At 38.8% G+C, this 21,839-nt stretch overlaps 1 protein-coding gene across 6 annotated transcripts in view; it reads left to right on the top strand.

The window, feature by feature from the left end:
• Positions 1-21,839, top strand: part of Acvr1c (activin A receptor, type IC) — a 90,444-nt gene that overhangs the window by 20,808 nt on the left and 47,797 nt on the right. For 3 of the 6 annotated variants that reach the window (XR_374097.4, XM_006498086.4, NM_001111030.1), the window contains exon 2: positions 21,066-21,296. Coding sequence is in view for 5 of the 6 variants with exons in the window: in XM_006498086.4 (XP_006498149.1) it covers positions 21,066-21,296 (231 nt within the window). In the remaining variant the exon portion in view is untranslated. Of the gene's footprint in view, positions 1-12,281; positions 12,997-18,367; positions 18,516-21,065; positions 21,297-21,839 lie in introns of those variants that run through there. The other 3 variants (XM_011239108.2, NM_001033369.3, XM_006498085.4) reach the window with 3 other exon arrangements.

Raw genomic sequence — 21,839 nt, 5'->3', positions numbered from 1 at the left:
GACCCATTTGCTCACATATTTTCCTATTAAATACATATCATTTTTGTGTATTTCTAAGTAACTTATAGACAGTAGCATGTTTCCTTCTAAATACTTCAGCATGCATATTATACAGAGTTCAATATTTGTTCACATTTTTCTCCTGTGATCAAATATTTATATATGATATTCTGTGTATTCACTTTGAGAAATGCACTCACCGAGTCTTTAAAAGATTAATGATTAACCTCCCAATGGTGGACTGCCTCACTTTCAAAGACATCTGGTATTTTCTTTTTTCCGTCGATATGTTTTGATTATTTAAATTCGGATTTGTAACTGCCAATTAGGTTAAGTTTGTTGGTAGTATTGTTCAAATTGTGTATATTTTTACTGAGAAAACTGTGTTAAAACTTTCCCATCATGTTGAGTATTTGTTTAGTTTTTCTTTTAGTTCTTTCTTAAACATTATTACTATTGCTATTATTGCTATTATTAATTTGTTTGTATTTGTGTACCTTTCTCCCGGTGTGTGTCTGTGGTGTGTGTGCTCATGTGCCATGGATTGTGTGTAGAGTTCAGAGGGCACCTTACAGGATTTGGTCCTCTCCTTCTATTATATGGGTTGTGATAGAACTCAGGTTGTCAGACTTGACAGCACATACCTCTACTCAGCCACCTTGCCTTCCTGGCTTTAGTTTTGTCGAATTTTGTATCAGTTCTTTTAATTGTACACTAATGCATTTAGTATTGATGTCTTCTTGATGGACCCACTTTTTTTTTTTTTTTTTTTTTGCTATAACTCTATGTAGCTTCAGCAATATTATCTTGATGCAGCCATAGTAAAGTCACGATGTTTTATGTTTGTGTATATTATTTTTGCCACCATTTTACTAACAACTTATCTGTGTTTTTTTATCATCCTGAGCTCCATGGGTTATGATAGAAGCACATCCTTCAGCATGTGCTTGGTTCTTGATTTTTAACCCTTGGGCAAATGACACTGACTTTAATTAGGATCATTGTCCCATTCATATTTAGCATCCTAATTGATATCGGCATGAATCATTCTATTTTGTCTTTGTTCTTTTTTCTTTTTTGTAGAGCTGGTACTATATTTAGTGTTTCATTTCTATTTATGCTACCTTGATTTCTTAACTCTGCTTTTTAGTTAATGTTTTTATGTTGCTGTAAATCTATTCTTTCTTAATTCAATGTTCATTTTCAGTCAACATGGTGATGTTTTATCCTTACTTTTTATGTTCACACTTCCATCTTCTTACTTCACACATCCATCTTTACCCTAACACACCCTATTTTAAACACAAAGACTTTATGATAGCATGGCTAACTTTATAAGGAATACACTTACATCAACTAAAATGATGTGTGAAGCAGATTTAGTCATGATGATGTTAGAAAAAGCATATAGATATGTAAGTAGCCCCAATGAATGTCCAGGGTAACAAATGAATGAACTGATGTGAGTCTTCAGATGAAAGAACTACTACACCTGAAGAACAGGAGATAAGATTTTTGATGGCTCTTCAGCAGAATGGACACATCTAGAGAAAGTATCATAAATTTGAAGACAGAAATTACCTTAAAATAATACAATTATATCATTATTAAAGTAATTATACTAAAACCTAAGGTATCAGTGTATAAAGAAAAAAGGCACCAAGAAGTAAAGCAGGACACCCAAAGTGCCAGACAGTACTTAGCATCATACATGTGTACATGTGATCGAAGGAATATCAGTTAATTTTTTTTAGATATAATAAAAGACTTCAAATTATTTAATCACAGAAACTCAGAAAACCAAAGAGAATGACAAGTGTCTCTTCTTTCTTTAACCTATACCATTAGATAGATCATACTTTAATTGGTAGGATTCAGAAAAATCTGAATAAAATAGATGCATTGCATATGTAGAAAAATTATCATGCACCATGATCAGAAGCTATGAAAAGCAGAAAACAAGTCACATATAATTATAGCAATTTAAAAAAGAAAACTTTCAATCTGTTGTGGTTTAGATCTGAAGAGCATCCCCAAAACTTTGTCCCCAGCTGCTATTGGAAGGTGACTGGATGGTGAAGATACTGACCTAATGAATGGTCCAAAGCCTTGATGGGTTCATCATGGAATGGATTATCAGGATGTGCTGAAACTGTGAAGTGATATGATGAGTGGATAAAGTGGGTCACTAGGAGTGTGCTGTTGAAAGGCTTATGCTGTTCCTGGCTTTGTTCACTTTCTCTTCCTGGCTGCCTGGAAGTGCCCTGCCCTTCTGCCATGTTTTTATCTTGCAACAGACCTAAACAATGAATTGAGATGACCATGAATGTAAAGCTCTGAGATTATGAGATTAAGTAAATTATTTCTTGTTTCCGTGGGTTGTATTATTAGCAGTCAATGCACATGTCAGAAATAGGGATGGAACACAGGCAAATTCCACAATAATGAATGCTGACATTCACCAAGAAGACATGGCAATCTTAAATGTATATGTGCTCAACTGTTGTGCTTCAAACCCATGAAGCAACACTGATAGCATTGAAAGGGGAAACACAAAACCTACGATGCTCAAAGAGTCAGCATGACTACAACCCCCAACTAAAGTATGATCAACATTTAGAACATGGGATGTTATCTTTTAAAGCAGAGGAGAAATTTTAAAAATTTAAAGAAATAAAAATGAATTTGTTGTCCACAGACCTGCTTTTTAACACATTTTTATGTTTTTTTAAAGACAAAATAAATATTCATCAGACAGACTATCAGAGATACATCAACAAAGATCTACAGGAATGATAAAATATAATACAAATACATTTTTAAAGTGTAAACATTTAAAAAGGTCATTGAATCTTTAGTGCAAAATTAGTAACAAGTGTGTGTGAATGGATACCATGTTCACAGGTAAGTGTACAATCATAGCCTTAGATCACATAGGAAGGGGAACAGGAATTTACAAATTTAAATTCCCTAAACGACTGCAAAAATGTTATAATATTATTTGAACATATGTTAAGTATAGTGTACTGCGATTTAAAGCGTATTCTGTTTACACAGGGCAACTTATAATATTTTAAAGGAAATATAAATAAGAGACCAAACAGTAACGCTGATAAATGAAACCCAAAATACTGAACGCATCAAATGCATGAGGTCAAATGTGGCACCTAATCTTACTGGGACAAACTACTAATTGAGAATACATTCTGGCCCATAAATCTGTGATATCACCATTATACTTTATTCTGATTTTAGGTTTTTTTTTTTTTTTTTTTTTTTTGTAAGGACAAGTAACCAACTTATAACCATCAGACGGATAAATTTTAAATGTCGGTAAACTTTGCATACTTTTGCACTGGTTATTAGCTGATAATAAAGTTATATAATCAGAAATAAACAGAAGACAACAAAACCAGATATAAACACAAAATGCAATTAGCAAGATGTTAGTGCTTAATTCAGTCCTATCAACAACCACCAAGTGTAAATGGTTTCAATAAAACAATTAAAGAATGAGAGCATCAGAGTGTATGAAAATGCAATATTCAGCTGTTTATTGTCTATAAAAATCCCTCTCTGAATATAAGAAATACACTTTAAATATAAAAACAAATAGGTTAAAAGTGTGGGAAAAACCCTGTTTCATGTGAATACTAATTCTAAGAAAGCTGAAGTAACTATATTAGTAACAAATACTGTACACTTTGTTAATTAGATACTACAAAGGACAGTTCTATAATAATGATGGAATATCTTTGTCATGAAGACATAATAATCTTAAATGCTTGTGGATCCAGCTATGGAACTTCAAAAGAAAATAAAACCTTGATAGAATTAGGAAGGGATGCACACAAACACACGGGGATCAAATCTTTCTATCAAAGGAGACTCTACAACCTTAAATTTTAGGAAGATGTTTGTTTTCTATAAATGCTTACAGTTTTTTGAAGTGTTGAAAGTGCTTTCTGGTCATAGAACCAACATAACTTGGAAGCCAGAACAACAACAACAACAACAAAACCCTAACAAATATTTCCCAAGAAGATGCAAGATCTTAAAAAATATTATCAAGGTCAATGAAAGCATAATAATAGGGCAATGAGTTGTAATCAAATGAAGTTTAACCTGGGGATGAACTGTCTGATGAGACATTAAAATTACATAATATTGTGGATCACCATCTCAGCAGACTATAAAACAGCTAAAACCCAGACAATAATGCTACACTACCAAACACTGTTGAGAGAATTTAAAGAGTTAAATAAATGAAGGCCTATACTGTATTCCCACAATGGGAGGCTTGTGTAAGATTTTGATTCATTTTTGTTTTGTTGAGAGAGGTTCTCTGTATGTACAAACTAGTCATCCTCTATTTCATCTCTCCACGTGCTGAGATTACAAGTGTGAGCCACCATGCCTGGCTTTCCACATTTGTTAGCATGTTAGTTAAGACTAGATTGTTGCATAGATTTCACATAATCCCAGTCATATCCTAAACAAAAACCTAGCAGAAATTTTTATAGAATTTGCCAATTTTCTAAAATTTAGGTGTAAAGTAAAGGAAACTCATCACAGTTGCTTTTCTATTGCTTTGATGAGACATCGTGACTAAGGCAATGCCCAGAATAGAGAGTTTCATGGCCATCAGCAGTGGACAATGGAGCAGTGCTGTTATTAAAGGGGTCCTGTGACAAGACAGCAAGGTGTTTGGAGATAAACCGCTTTGGAGACAGTTTCAGGGGACAGCATCTGCTGTATTGTGAACAACCATTCATATAGTGGAAGCCTCATTATGGGTAGTGAGTGATCATAGCATCAGGGTGTCTATGCAGAAGAGGCACATTAAAGGACATGTGGAGAGTACAGATTCCCCTGCAAGTCATGTGCCAGGTCCTTATGCAACTTTAGAACTCAGGGTTCTGACTTCAGGAACATGGCGTGCCATGCTTCTTGTTAGATGTGCAGTGTGCCAGGTAGGCTAGCTGCCAGGTCATGTCTACATTTTCATCTACAAAGCAATAGCTGAAAGCTTACATCTGGTCCACAAACATGGGAGAGAGAGAGAGAGAGAGAGAGAGAGAGAGAGAGAGAGAGAGAGAGAGAGAGAGCTGGGAATTGTATGGGCTTTTGAAGCCTCAAAGCCTACATGCTCCTCCAACATGGCCTTACCCCCTAATCCTCTCAAACGATTCCACCTGCTGGGAACCAAGCATTCAAATATATGAGAATATGGTATCCATTTTTATACAAATTTTAAGGAAGAGCAAAGTTGGAACATTTATGGTACCCAATTTCAGGGCTTGAAAGCTGACAATAATGACTGACTGAGTATGCTGCTTGGTATAGGTTACTTGTCTATGTGTGGCCCTGGGTATGCCTCTAGCACTGTTGAACAAACAACAGCAAAATACAGTATTTAAGAATGTGTAATTCAGGATAGAGACATGGCTCAGTGGTTAAAAGCACAGGCTGCTTGTCCAGAGGTCCCGAGTTCAATTCCCAGCAACCACACGTGGCTCACAACCATCTACAATGAGATCTGATACTCTCTTGTGTCATGCAGGCATACATGCAAACAGTACCCATATGCATAAATAAATAAAATTTAAACAAGAATGTGTAATTGACGAGAGGTAAATCCTCACACATAATTCAACTGCTTTATTTTAAGAGATGAGATGTAATCTAATGGAAGGCCAGCTTGAATACCTCCACGGATAGAAACATTTAAATCGATATGATCTGATTTGATTCCTGGGACTTAAATGGTCAAAGGAGAGTGCAGACTCTGGAAAGTTGTCTGCTGACTTCACACACACACACACACACACACACACACACACACACACACACACGTACACACGTACACACACACACACACACACTTAGTATATGAATATAGTAAAATGTTTCTAAAGAAAATAAGTTTCTAAAGAAGATAAAGATTTAAAAAAACAAAACAAAACAAATGATGCTGGACTATCTGGTCATCAGTAAACCAAACCAAACCAAATCAAACCAAATAAAAGCATAACTTCATGTTTGAAACTGTCAGAATACATCAAGGACCTAACAATAAAATCTAAACTACAAACTATGAAAGCTAACACTGAAGTCTTCTGAACTTAGCAACTTAGCACAAACAACATTTCTTAGAGTTCTCAAAGAACCATCCACTAACAAATGCTTGTTGTAAAATTTTTTTATCCATAAAAACCAGGAGAAATTCAGACATCTTTTAACTATCAAGTGAATATACAGACTCGTACCTTTATTCACAAGAAACCCAAGGCCTTCAAGATGTGAAACGCCTTAGGCAACGTTAACTAAACCAAACCAAACCAAACCAAACCAAACCAAACCAAACCAAACCAAACCAAACCAAACCGGTCTTAGAAGGCTGCATTTCCTTGACATTGTGGAGAAGGCAGACTCAGGACCAGAACACATCACTGCTTGCCAGATGCTGGGTAGGAAGAGGCAGGTGTTATGTTGAAGGAAGGAGGAGACCTGGGGAAGGGAATTGAGGTGCCACTAACCAACTGTGTACACTAGAAGGGATGGGTTCTCCAAAAGAGGGGTGTATAGAAACTTTGAATCTATACAAATCAGGAGCTTTGGACGATGTTTCAAACTCCATAATCAGAAACAGCAGTATGTTCTCAATGTTATGGTCCTGCATGGATATCTGAAAAAGAAACAACCAATTAGTCCAAACGATGCCTCTGGGAAGGAGACCAGGGAGATGCAATTTTCATTTTAATTCTTGCTATATTATTATTATTTTTCCACATGCATTTGTGATATTAATTAAACAAAATATTTTAAAATCATAAATAATTGATTTGATTTTGCCATAGAAGTTCCTTTGTAATACTTAAGTATTAATTAAGTAAATACTTTCTGCATATACTACTTTCTTGCATGTATCGTCTTCACTCTGTAAAATGATACAAAGTAGGAAAAAAAACCGCAAAATCAATCTTGGATATATTACAGTACGTTTAATTAATTAGCATAGAGTAGCATGTGCCCTTAGGAAAGAAGACTGCAATGCAGAGGCACCTTACATGGTCAAAGGAGAGAGCAGACTATACATACATAGGCAAAGCTCTTTGTGACTGTAGTGTTGCTTGTGTATCCCTTTAGAAATGAAAGCATTCAGTTTGACAGGGGAGGGAACACTTGGGAGTTCATGAGTTCCCTTGCCCCATTAACTCTACCGTGAGGCTTACTTAACGGAGATTTTTGCTTGTATCTGCAATCTCAGGAATGCCTTTAACAAGTCTCATTTTGCTGAGTCAGGTTACTGGTCCTCTCGTTCACTATATTATCATGCATACAGCAGGCCGTCAGCATTTTCTTGATTATCTTCCATAGTCAGGAAAGTGACCAGGTCTGTCCTAATCCTCTCCAAGACAATTGCCACAACAGGAGGATGACCTCTCAGGCTATGCTGGCATTTGGTTTGTGCCTGCATTATTAGAGAAGTTGGCGTAGAGAAAGAGAGAACTTGGGACTGAGCGTCTATCTGGATAGGTCATGGACAGCCTTGCATTCAGTATGCTAGTCTGATTTTGGAGTACCAATTTCAGTTCTGGGACTGTGGGGTGAGACAGCATGGCAGCAGGGCCTGTGCGTGTTCACCCAGACTGCTATCAAGGCTATTATAAAAGACCTTCAACACGGCTGAAGGAAGGCACCCCCATGGCATCTTCAGCTCCTCCATGTGAGCAAACTACTTTGGCAGATCAAGAGATGACTTTAACATAATCATCTTAATGTCCGACTACAGTATTGATATGCGTCCAGCATGGAGAGTTAGAGGAGTGTGTTGGAGGTCCCCTTCAGTTTCACACCCTCAGGGAGCACCATGCTTTTGAGGTATTTCCTCATAGTCTCTGTGTCAGCACATTTGTTTGATGATTCTGCTCTTTAAACATTTATAGTTGGCAAGTTCCGCGATAATTACATACTACTAAAAAGGAAGATCTTTTGCAATATTTACATTTCAAAATCTTCTTAAATATTTTGACTTGGGAATACTTCACCTGTTTCCATGTTTTAGTCTTATAAATGACAAGAAACTCCAAATAAACTGATCATTTTGTCTCAAAGGAGAGTTCTACATACAATCTCAAAATTAACCAATATTTTAGGACTATACAGTTTACCTAATTGAACTGGATGTGGAGATTATATTTTATCCATCACCTTCCCCTGATTTAAATATATGTATTTTATTTTTTTTAAGGTTATAATATAATAGCATTAGCCCCTCTTCTCTCACCAGCTCCTCCCATGTACTGCCTACCTTGGTCTCTTTCAAATTCATGGCCTGCTTTCTTAGCTGTTGTTTATACATACACATACATGTTTACATACATATACATGTACACATACATATACACACATCTATATATATATCTCTGTATATATCATCTATCTCTATACTTATCTCTATCTGTATATCATCTATTTCTATCTGTATCTATATCATCTTTTTCTACTATCTATCTATTGATCTATCTATCTATCTATCTATCTATCTATCTATCTATCTATATCTCCCCAAATATATAAATATAACTTTCTGTGCCTGTAAAATGTTACTTGTATGCATTGTTTTCAGGGATCACCATTTGGTATTGGATAACCAATTGGCATGCTCTTCACTGGGGAAGAATATTTCTCCTGTTCCCAGTATCATCCCTTGTTTCCAGTAGTTCTTCATCTAGGATGGGGTACTCCTGAGACTTCCCTGCTCCGTGTTAGCTTGTCTATTGGTCTTGTTATTGTTCAGACTTTGTTTTGGCAGCTGTGTTGGTGAGACATTATGGGTGTAGCTACTTTACCATTTCTAGGAAGACAAACTCTTAGAGCAAACTTCCTGTTCCTTTGTCTTCTGCAATCTTTTTGCCTCTCCCTCTGCAATGATCTCTGAGCCTTAAGTTCCCACCAATTTATAGTTATTATAATTTATAAAATCATTTTTAGTTTGACATCAAGATTACATCTTTGAATTTGCTTTCTTCCTTGAATATTAATGGGATTGGCAGGTTTTTTATTTCATTTTTGTTCATATACTTTGTTCATTATTCTGTGGAAATGTTCGTAAAATCTAAAAAAGAAGCCAGCTAATTGAGAAGGAGAAATTTTAGTATAATATTGAGTATGAGAGTCAGTTTTCCAGATATTTCTACCCTCTGATCATAATCCGGTGTTACTGTTTTGCAGCGTTTCTGTTGTTTTTGAACCACTGGTTTTATTTAATTTATGGTACTATGGCTCTAAAAGCAAGAGTTAATCAAAACTAGAAAGATTTTCCAGAACTCTGAAAGTTGTATGTTAAGAAGTGAGGCTTGGGTCATGACCAAAGAGCTGGGAATCCACTATCTGTAATGGTGGAGATTAAAGTTGTAGTTTTAATTTTTTGAGACACATGAAATGTATTGTCTATATCATTTAATCTTCAAAACAACCCTGTGGGATAAATTCCCTCCTTATCAGCAGTGTGGAAGACCAATTTAGAGAGGAGCAGTACCTATTTAGGCCACAGGACTGGTCTAAGAGGGGCTCAGGATTTCAATCATGGGCAGAAAGTTTTTCAAGGCACACTGTCCTTAGTATTAAACCTGGTGAAATTCTGACTAAGTTGGACTCAACACAGACAGGAAGACAGGGTTTTTCATTTGTTTGTTAGTTTTCTAATGATTAGTTTTGTGTTACGTTCATTTATACCAAAGAGGCAGAACAATGTAGGGCAAGCTGTTCCACTTTCTCTGGCTGAGACAGAGCCTGAGCATTCGCAGAGTTCCATTTTTTCTCTGTTCTCTTGCCTGTGTATCTCTAGGCAAGGGCAGTTATTATGTTGAGTGATATGTTGATAGACAGAGAATCCAGGAGAAACCATGTAACTTCATCTCCTAAAGTGTCTGTGATCATCCCTAGAAGTCTGAGAATTATATTTTTAGAAGTATTTTTTTTTAATTACGGATTTAAGAAGTTTACCTCCCACTCATCAGCTCCCACTCCTACCCATCTTCATTGCAGATAGGGCCAGGAGCTGATACCCTTTCTTTTTGCATTATATAAATTCTTGTGAGTATCCAGGCTAGATCTATGAGCATTGGGGTCAATATTTGAAAGAGACATGGGATCAGTACACATACATACACACACACACACACACACACACACACACACACACACACACACACTTCTCTAATTACTTGCCCTACTCTTCCCGTTTTAACTCCTCCTGTGATGGTTTGAATATGCTTAGCCCAAGGAATGGCACTATTTGGAAGTGTGGACTTGGAGTAGGTGTAGCCTTGTTGGAGGAAGTGTGATGATAATGGACTGACCTCTGAACCTGTAAGCCAGACCCAGTTACATGTTGTCCTTTATAAGAGTTGCCTTGGTCAGGGTGTCTGTTCACAGCAGTAAAACCCCAACTAAGACACCTCCCTTGTCATTCTTTGCCTAGATCCACTTCTTCCTTCAGAGAGCTCCCTGTTATTTCTCTACTCATCTCTTCTTGATCATTGCAGGGAGTGTACATGTGAATTGTGATGTCTCCATCACATTCCTAGGGTGACCATTTCAGGAAGTGAGCCCCTGAGAACTCTTGAGGACTACTTCCTCCAGCCCTGGAATTTAACGATGAACTACCAATTGATCATCTGCCTCTCCTTTACAATGTTAATTTCTTCTTTGAAGCAAGACAGGCATTCATTCGTCTTCTTACTGTCTTTATTGTTAACTTAGGAGTGGATGCCAGCTTTCTCAAGCCCACAGCATATGTCACACACTCCTCTTCTCAGTGCATCCACACTCTTGGGGTCCTCTCCCATTGGGTTCTTGGGTTCTCTACACTTCACTGGATTAAGTATCAGGTGGTGACCTTTATGACTTCAGAGACCTCCAAATGATGAATTCTGATGATTAAGTTCAGCCTGGTCAGGGTAAACTCTCTGGAAACATAATTCTTCCTAACCTGTGGTTCCAACATGGGATGTCCTTGATTCTCTGAGTATATTCTCACACACAGATACTGCTCTCATGGTATGGCAATACCAGATACCATTGCATGACACATTCATCTCTTATAGTTGCAGAATCTTAGACCTTATCTTAGTTAGGGTTTCCATTACTGTGAAGAGATACCATGACCATGGCAACTCTATAAAAAAAATGATAAAATTGGGTCTGGCTTACAGTTTCAGAGGTTAAGTTCATTATCATTATCGTGTTCCCACCATGACAGGCAGATGTGGTACTTGAGGAGCCAATATCTCTACATCTGATCTGAAGGCAGCAGAAGGACACTGGGCAGACCTAGGCATGTATAAGACCTCACAGCCCATTTCCATAGTGACACACTTCCCCCAACAAGGCCACACATGTGATTAGTGCTACACCTTGTGGGCCAAGCTTTCAAACATGTGAGTCTATGGGGCCATCCCTATTCAAACTACCATAGACCTGAAAGGGAACATTCATGATCATCTAAGAATACCTTCTCAGAGTGACTGATTGAGACATCATCTTAAAAGACTATGTGACTAAAGCTAGGCTTATAACCTTACATCTAATTTGGCTTTTACCTGTCATGGCTGGCACAGGGCTCCTGAAATGCTGCGTTCACTCTCCCATGCAATAGTACATACTCTTGCTTGAAACTGCATTCTGCTAGAGAGGACATTAATTACTGATTATTTTCCATGGAAAAATATTAAAATTGTATATTGGTATACTTGTAAACAACAATTTATCATCAATTAAAGCATATATGAGTAAATTATTTCTGCTCCTGGTAAAGCAACAAAAAGGTTAGGCTGACCAAAAACCAGGATTTGTACCCTACTTCTGACAGAGCCTTTACTGGGAAATTTTGTTTCATCAACTTGTATTTGAAAATAGGAAATTGAAATAAATTTAACATTTTTAAAGGATAGCTAGTATTGGCATTTGAAATTTTCCAAAGGCAATCCCTTGATCTTGGACTTAGAACATCCTTATTTCTGAGATACATGTCCCACCTTACCTGGTTGGGGACATAACTGAGGAGAAGCAGTTTTCCAGAGTACATGCAGCTCACACTGCAGTGGTGGGATTCTAAGGTTTCAACAAAGGGGAATCTGGGATATGACATTTTATTGTTCGTGATCTGAATAGAGGCCACCAAGGTGTAAAAAGTGGCCCAGTGGCCTGCATACTGCCTTTGCAGCCACTAGGTGGTACCCAGATGCCCCCGAAATCATCCCATCCCTGCAGTCAGTTCCCCTTGGCTGGGCTCTGAGGTAGGAGACAAAGAAAGCAAGCCTGAAGTTTGCGAGGTGGGGACAAAGAGGTGTTCTGCAGTGCCCTACATGGCCCTAGGCGACTCGCGTCCAGGAGGCTCGGAGCCTCTCTTTGCAAGCCAGGGGAAAGGATTGAACATTCCCCGTGGCACAGGCCCTAGGGCCCCCCGTGGAGGCTGGTGACTGGGACACCGGAGGTGGCGATGGGGTGGGCGGCAAGCTGGGAGTCTCTTCCAGCTGGAGAGTGGGAGTGACAGAAGCCGCTGACAGGGAGGGGGCAGGCGAGACACTCCATGCCCGTCTGGTGGGCGAGGGTTGCCGCGGTTTCCCCGGCTGCTGTGGTTTTCCTGGCTGTCTGACAATGGCAGAGCTGACTGAAAAGAAGGTTTTCCGGGTCCCCGTCCAATTGCCTTGAATTTCTTGTCCCCAGCCCTAGCAGGTTGAAGCAGTGCCCCACCTCAGTGTTTCAACAGCCTGTATTCAAGCATGCTTGTTGTAACACACCAGCCCTTACACCTAGTGGGCAAACGTCCTTTAAGGCATGCTATTAACCTCCGACCTCCCCCATTCTCTTTCTTAACCCAGGGCTTGGGCTATAGCAAAAAATAATTTTAAAAATCACTTCGAATGAGAGAAGATTTGCCAAGATTTAAGAGAAGGGAGAAATTTCAAGTAAAACATGAGTTTACATGTATGTAAGTATGAATTTGATATAGAGAGATTTGGAGACCGCTAATAACAGTAGTCATTTTGGAAATGTGAGGATTATGGGTAATTTACTTTCATTTCAATAGCATGCATATTGCTGGATTTGTTTTTGACAAGGAGAGAATCATAAAACCAAAAAGCCAACTACTCATGTTAGAATTCTTGGGCTTCTACCCCTTGCACAGCAGGAAACAACCAGGCAACCAAACAAGCAAAAAGAGGAGGAAGAGGAGGAGGAGGAGAAGGAGGAGGAAGAAGAAGGAGGAGAAGGAGAAGAAGAAGAAGGAGGAGGAGGATGAAGAGAAGGAGGAGGAGGAGGAGGAGGAGGAGGACAGGGTTAACAGAAAGCAGGCCTATGAAGTGGGGAAATGATGAGGGCTTCCATCTTTGCAAATGCTTTCACAAGTTAGAAAAAAAAATTAAGATTCACAGGAGATGAGCACAATCAACCAAAATCTTACCCAACAGGAAACCAAATAAATATTTGGAAAACAAAACAGGTTTAACTCCTTTAACTTGGAAGTGAGGATTAGTATAAGCTACAACTGTCACGTGTCACCTTATTTAGATTGCAGGGAACCAAACGCTGACGCTCGTCCTGTGGTGCTTTCATACAATACCAGTGGAAACTTTCACTGGAAAGTCCTTTCACAATAGCTATCAAGAATGTCTAATGTTGCAACCGCAGTCTGTGATGCCTGCCTAGCAAACGCTCAGTGCAGGGTTATTTATTTGCAAAAAACTGAAAACAATCAAAATGCCTAAAAATAAGAAAATGCTGTCTACTTCCATGTTCAGTGATGACAGCTCTATGCGTTCCATTAGATGATCATAACAAAGACAATGTTGTGATCGTGCCGTCAACGGAAGAAATGAATGTATGAGCAGCACTAAGTTGTGTTAATAGATTCACATATGAACAACTCATGTGTAAGACTGGAAGAAAACACGTGGTGACAAAAATAACTATAGGTTGTATGATTTTTAGCTCTGAATGCATATGTAGTTTTCAGTTTTCTACAAATTGTAGTCCAGCCCATCCCTGTAGTCCAGCCCACCTCTGAGTCCAGGCCAGCTCTGTAGTCTAGCCCACCTCTGTAGTTCAGCCCACCTCTGTATTCCAGCCCACCCCATAGTCCAGCCCACCCCATATAGTTCAGCACACTTCTAGCACACCGGTATCATACAGTGAGACTCTGCTGTAGGTGTTGGGAATGTGCTTGGACAGAAATGGAGAAGGCATTATGCTTTGTAACATTTTCATTATTCTGGAACAAATACAACAAATGAACTAATTATAGATTTGTGGGAAGAACCGAGAAAAGCAAGGAACAGATTCCTGATCAGGGGGATTTTGGGAGATTTTACCCAGGTGGAGACATCTGAGCTGAGGCCTGAAGAATTAGAAGGAAGGGGAGAGGTGCTTCGGGTGAGGGTGGGAGGAGTCACTTTATGAGACATACAAAGGAGACTAGAGATCTGAACCTAAGGTTAAAAAGGCATCAAGAGCTCAGACTTTCAGCCTGTGGACCTCTAGCACTGTTGACTTACTTTATTGTAGACATGACTGGAGACAACTGAGCATTGCTTGTGTCCTGAGCAGTGGACAGTACATTTTAAAGGATGGAGGGAGAGTAATTGCTACCCTAAGAGTGTGTCAGAGGAACAGTGTCTCCTGATGAGAATGTGTGTGGCTTTCTGACGAGATACTCCAGATTGGGTACTTCCTGTTGTACAAGACTACTACTAAATCGAGACTTGGTCAAGAGACTCAAGAAAGTTTGTGCCCTCTCTAAGGGGAAACGTATTTAGATAATTCCGCACTTTGCAATCACCACACTGGTCCCACCCTGGCTACCCAGCCTGTTACCCATTGGTGTCTTACTTTCAATGATCTGAAGGAGTTGACTGCCATCTTCCCATCTAACATTTCTATTTTGTATTCACTTATTTTAAGGGATATTTTAATAGGATCTACACAAAAAGTTTTGTCACATATTGGCTAACTAGGAAATACCCCCTAATTGCTGACTTCTGTATGTGGCATATTGTAGGGTCTATGAGGCTAATACTCTAATCTTTTTGAGACAGATCCTTGAAAAGAATCTATGCTGATAAGCAAAAACATGCAAATGAGAACTCTCTGGTTTTTAAATTGCGTTATGATCTCATGTCACCATAATTATCTTTTCTATGCCTTGTGACAATTTTGAGGCTATAAGTAAACAACACACTTTGGCCTTACTTACACATTATATTTTGAAACATTATTCGGAAACATTTTTCTTTCTGCATGAGAGAATCTGGAGTCCTCAGATGATTGGGTGTGGAACGCACAAGCTGCCTTTGGTCTTGAGTGTGTGATCTATGACAGTGGGTATACTATGTATGATTAAAGGATTAAGCATCTGTCTCTGAATATCTAATACCACTCACAGAGCCTGCAACACCTTCAGGTTTCCATCCTTCCCCCTTTATTTCCTTAAAACTTGAAGAGAATGGAAAGAACAATGTCTTCTCATTTGATGTTACTCTTTTATTAGGTAGATGGTCTTTAACATCGACCAGAGAAGTTTGAATGGATACTGAAATAGCAGGGCTCTCACACTACCTGAAACATTAGTGTGATTTGAGAGGATCAACCTTGCCTTCTTTGGGTGCACATATGTTTCAACATCAGTGCTATCTTCCTCTCCATGACAGATAAGAATTGCTAAGGCCCTTACACCGAGATAATGATGCAAGCTCAGAGCAACAGAAACCAGGACCTCTGTTTGGGGTCTGGAAGAGACTAAGAAATTTGACTAAGGCCTGAGTCCTAGCAGTTAATCACATTTTATTAAATACCATGTTTCCACTGAGGAACTCCAAATGGTCAGTGCGTTGTGCTCTTCCTGAGCCTCATGGCTAGAAGTTAAATCAGACTTCCCAGATGGGCTCCCTCTTGGCAGGTATTGCACTGCTTCTGAGCAAGCAGGGCATGGCTTCCTGAGTTAGAGGTATAACTGCCACATTGAACAAAAGAACATTTTCTCACAGATAGCCCAACAAATAGAGTTTCTCTGTGACGAGTTTGTATTAAAAGCCCTTTAGGTCAAAGCGATGCGTTTCTGTTGGCCATATTTCTTTAACACTGTTTTCTTTTTAAGTCTTGTTTTCTCCTTACCAGTAAGGAAGGCAAAGCCAGATATGGTTGTATGTACCTATAGTCCAAGCCCTTGGGAGGCTGAGGCAGGAGAATTCCCTAAATCCAGTAGTAGCCTGGGCAGTGTAGTGACATAGTAAGATCATTCTAAAAGGGAGGCAGGAAAGGACAACAGGGAAATTCTGTTCAGATTCTCTACTGCCACTTGCCTTGTGTCTTTCCTGTGCACTTTCAGCTCTTTGATGAGCTTGGACTATTCCCCCTGTTATTTTAGAAGCCTACAAACGATGAGCAGGTCACATCTAAAACACACTCTCAATTAAAAAAGAAAATCGGTCTTGATAGCCTGGGATAAAAGTGGAGCTAGTGGACAAAGTAAACTAATTATTGGGGAAAGAGGCATGAGTATGGAGTCAGATGTTCGAGGTGGTCACTACATAGTTCAGCACATGGTTTCAAGATGTAGGAAACAGGTAAGATAAAGCTGATATACTGAAAGGACTATCCCAAATTATTTGTCAAAAAATTGTCTTTTTAATGACATAGGATCTAAAGACACACAACACACACACACACACACACACACACACACTTTGTAGCTTAATAATTTTTACACTTTGGTCAACAGGGTATGCTAGTCATCATGTGTAAAAATGGGTGAAAATTTACTTTCTGTTTGATAAGGAATGTGCACATCCTTTGGTAGATGTGGGTAACAGATGTCTTTTGGGTAACAGATGTCTTGGCTTTTATAGACTAATTGGCAAAGAGGGAGAAAAAGGGAGATAATTAAAGGGGTGGGAAGAGACACGAGAAAAGTGCAGTCCTCATGTTGGGAAAAGGTCTAATAGACCTCCTTATTACGGATAATTGCCTCTTTCTTCAACTTCATTTGCTGTCTTATACCATATGACTTAAGTACATTGGAAGGGAAAGTATAAGATAGAGAACTACAAGGAGGGGCTGCTATCTGCTAACGACCAGATTTATCCTGCCATGGAATATTCTAGAAGAACTGACTCAATTAGCATCAGGTTTAAAAAAGCAAAATAGGAAAGCATAAATCAAATCAATAATGGCAACTTCCATTTTAATTGGCAGCTTAAGGTTCTGTGTTGAGGATGGTTGATGTAAATATTCTCTAATTATACAAGTGCAACTACATAGAGGATTGGTGAGAAGTCAGAGAGGAGAGATAGGATATGGCATGTATTACTCTTACATCGTAGGTCTCATTTAATTTGCTGTATATTTCTCGTCGGTGCAGGAGTCTGCCAACTGACCTGGAGTAAGTGGGGACATTGAACAGATGTTTGAAACCATTACCATTAACAATCCTCAATTTTGTCAGCGTGTTTTATTATGCAAGGTTTAAAGTCGGGTGTTGTTTTCTGTGTCTTCTCTATGGTCTATATTATCTTGGTTTGTAACTTTTATTCTAAACTGACAGAAATTCTATAGCCTCTTAAGGAATGAGTGGAAAATGAAGATCATTCCTTGGTAAGAAATACTATATGATAATTTTTATAAAGATCCTGTCAGTGATTTGAAAAGAAATATAGGGGATATGGTTGGGAGATCCACAGAGGCCTACTTAATGCAGAATTTAGATAAGTAATTTAGAACAAATAATTTAGATATTTGTTCTAGCTGTAAGACATATGCTACTGATTTTTATTTGACTATGCATCCTGCCAGTAAACTGGTAGATAGAAAAATATCTACCTGGTCTTGAATTTCATTGAAATAATACTGATCAAAATTTCAGGTATCAATAATATTAACTAATTTTTTTCTCTTATATTAATGTTATATTATATTTAGCACCTAGAAACTAGTGGGGTGACAAGACTAGTTCTTGCTACCATGGCAGCTTTGGTGGGACAGAAACAAGATTGCTTGTGTAGGCTAAAGGTTGTTATATTCAGTCAATTACTTGATTTTTTTGTGCCTCATTTCATATCTGTAAAATGCAGATACTGACAACCAAGTTGCCCTGAGAATTGTACACCATGATAAATGCACATGAAGTCAGCTTAAATGTTGAGGTCATAATGGCTGTTTTCAGTCAGTGGGGCCCTACATCCCTTAGTTGGTTGCCTTGACTTCCCACCTTAGCTCCTCCTGGAAACAAAAGAACTACGATTTTAAGAAAGATGTCTTTCTATTATTTCATGTGTATGGATCCTTTTCTTACATGTATGTCTAGGCACCATGCACATGCGGTGCTCGGGAAGGAAGACCAGAAAAGGGCAAAGAATACATTGGAACTGGAGTTACAGTTAATCATGAGCATCCATTTGGGTGGCAAGAAGCGAATCCAGGTCCTGTGTAAGAGAATCAAGCACTTTTCACTGGTGAGACAGCTCTCTAGTCCAGACAATTTAAGATTTGAATGACCACAGTGATAAAGGGTTTGAACTAGTATGTCATAGGGCTAGTCCACTGACTTCCAGCCCCTTACTTTTGAGGGTACAGACCAGACCTAGAGTGGCTAATGTTTTTCATGCTTTATAATATCAGACTTTTACAAATTGTAAATTTAGAGTCATCATATCTGTCAAGGGCAGATAGTGCATCCTCCCCTGGGGATGTCATGATTTCTGGACCTGGTACACTTACTTTGGTTCATTTGCAAAGGACGCTCTTGTTCCCCAAAGTCAGCCAGCAAGTGAGGACCAAAGCCAGGCAGAGATTTCCTTTCTTGTTTGCACGAACCGTGGTAAAATTTAAGAAATGTATTAAAATTTATCAAAACAATACAGATCAACCTTAGTTGTTATTCCTTCACTGCTATTTTTGTTTGTTACATGAGGTTTATATCTTATTCCCAGATGCTAAAAACTAGTGGGATCAGAGAAAAATCCTCACAAAGCACAAGGACACTCAGTCCCACTGGCCGAGACCCATTTCTTTGTTAGGCTTGTTAAGCGGCTGGTATATCCTGCTTCATGTAGCATCCTCCTGCGTGGAGGATGGAGGTCGGCTGATGGTTTCTGTAAGAAAACTAGTTTTACTTTCTTGAGTGTTAGGAGAGGCTCTTACGAATGCTTGTGTCATATTTCCTATGTACCAGAAATGGGTGCAAAGGATTTATATGATTAATTTATTCTCCATAGCAACAGGATGAGGAAGTCTGTTGTCATTGTAGTTAGCACCTTTCAGATGAGACCTAAAGGGACCAAATAATGCCCAAGATCGAAAAGCTTGCACAATCAGGTGCTGAAGACACTTGCCAGGTTGGGAAATGCTATGACTCCACAGTCAGGGATGCCTGGGTTAAAGGCTGCTCTTCAGGTGATTACTCTCCTATATAAGGACACTGATTTAATGGGCTTCTGTTATCATTTCTGACAGGGGCTTACTATGGATCCCTGTTGGGCTGGAATTTGCAGAAATCCATCTGCCTCTGCCTCCTGAGTGTTGAGATTAAAGGTGTGCTCCATCCTTTTGTTTTGTTTTGTTTTTTGTTTTTTTGAGACAGGGTTTCTCTGTATAGTCCTGGCTGTCCTGGAACTCACTTTGTAGACCAGGCTGGCCTCGAACTCAGAAATCCACCTGCCTCTGCCTCCCGAGTGCTGGGATTAAAGGTGTGCACCACCACACCCGGCTGGTGTGCTCCATCTTAAAACATGTTTTAGTTTCTTTGGTTGTGAGCCTCAGCCTTTAATGACTGCGTCATCTCTCCAGCCTTCTTAACACATTTCTTAATCATTCGGTTTTGTACACCTGGCTCTGCGGAATCTCAGCCAACCTAAAATATCTGATCCTACTACAGCTCATTACTATTGATAGAAAGGGTACTTATTCGTGATTAGTCATTTATAAATTGAATATTTTATTAGTATAAAATTGGGTCTAGCCTTAGTAATTAGAAATTTAAAGACTAATTTTATTACCGGTGTTTGTATGGCACAATATTGGATATTAACATAATTTGGGGGGCAGTTATGATTTAACAAAATATTCATTAAATTCATGACAGAAATACTACGAATTTCAGTATTTAGAAATGATCGTTTGAAATGAAAATCTGAATAAATTACAACCTCTGTACTCTACTGACAACATTTCATATCAAGATAGAAATATCAAACCACTTGAGCGTATATTTGTGAGAGTATGAGCGTGTATGCTAAAAATGATGTTAAGATGATATGTTAATAAACAGATTAATTTAACAATGCCAATGTTTTGAGTGTTTTATTGTCAACATTATATTAAACTCTATTATCAATGTGTTTTCTTCAGTGGAATAGAGGTACACATTAAAAAATTGTCTGAAGGTTAAAGTCTGCATTCAAATGGCTGCCATTCTAAAACACATTCTTTAGTGGGAGGGGAGGACAAGTAGAATGGCTCATCAATGCCTTAAAGGTGCCTACAACAACCACCACAGCCTTGAGATGCAACGAATAGAAGCATCACCGATGGTTTTAGACCTATGTGTTTCTGGAATTTGTTTTGTGTTGAGCACATTCATTTAAAAGTTTGGAGAAGTATAAGTGAACAGGGTGTGCTGGCTTGTTGGGTAGCAGTTGCCCTCGCCTCTCGTCATTGTTCTGGAAGCCGTGCCAGCAGGCTCCTCTTGTTGCTGAGCTACTGTTTCCTAGCATTTCATAGGAGCTATCGATTTGGGAGTAAACTGATGGAGCTCAAGAAGGATTTAGAGCACAGACCCGGAAAACAGTAACTATAGGGGACAACTGTATAAATTATAATAACTATACAAAGGAGGAGTAATTGAGTAACCTATTTGATGAAGCACAGGATCAAGAGGGCATCTTTATCACATTTTAAAACCTGTCTCCACATTTTGTTAAGACTGAGTTTCTAGTCTCAAGCACCACACTATAACTCCCTCTGCCATGTCTGCCTTCTAAAACTTCTTGCCGTCCTCTTTCCAGGACTGAAGTGTGTGTGTCTTTTGTGTGATTCTTCAAACTTCACCTGCCAAACGGAAGGAGCATGTTGGGCCTCCGTCATGCTAACCAACGGGAAAGAGCAGGTGATCAAATCGTGTGTGTCCCTCCCGGAACTAAATGCTCAGGTCTTCTGTCACAGTTCCAACAACGTGACCAAAACCGAATGTTGCTTCACAGACTTCTGCAACAATATCACACTGCACCTTCCCACAGGTAAGACAGTTGCTTAACCACACTCTTTCCTAATCACATTTCAGTTTGGCTTTGGAAGATGATAGCATGGCAGAAAACAAACTGTCTAATGTTTCCTAAGATAAAAAATGTGTGTTTTGCAGCTCTTCTCGTTTTCAGCTGGTGGAATTCTCTAGAGTCTAGCTTAGGTTGATTTTTTTTTTTAAAACAATTTATTTTTAAAATTGCACATCACTTGTCAAAATGGTGACAACAGTGTCATAATCTTGGGGAAATTTGACCAAATGAGTTATGGTTTCTTGACATAATTAATGGACCTAAACTAAAATCTAAGTTTCTGTGAATTCTTTTTATCAAAGAAAGAAAAAGAAACTATCTAACCTACAGTGATAGAAGACCATTGGCATACCCCAGTAGAAGGGAAGGAACCGGGAGAGTGGTTAGAATGACAGCCGTGTCATGGTCATATACCACTTAGGCTTCATCCAACTGCACTTCTAGAGCATGCAGGCTTTATTATGTTAAAAAATCACCCCTCACGAACACTGCAATGTGAAAAAAATG

The sequence above is a fragment of the Mus musculus genome, chromosome 2 (genome assembly GCF_000001635.26).
Source record: "Mus musculus strain C57BL/6J chromosome 2, GRCm38.p6 C57BL/6J".
Taxonomy (NCBI): domain Eukaryota; kingdom Metazoa; phylum Chordata; class Mammalia; order Rodentia; family Muridae; genus Mus; species Mus musculus.
This window is presented reverse-complemented; position numbering and strand designations above follow the sequence as displayed.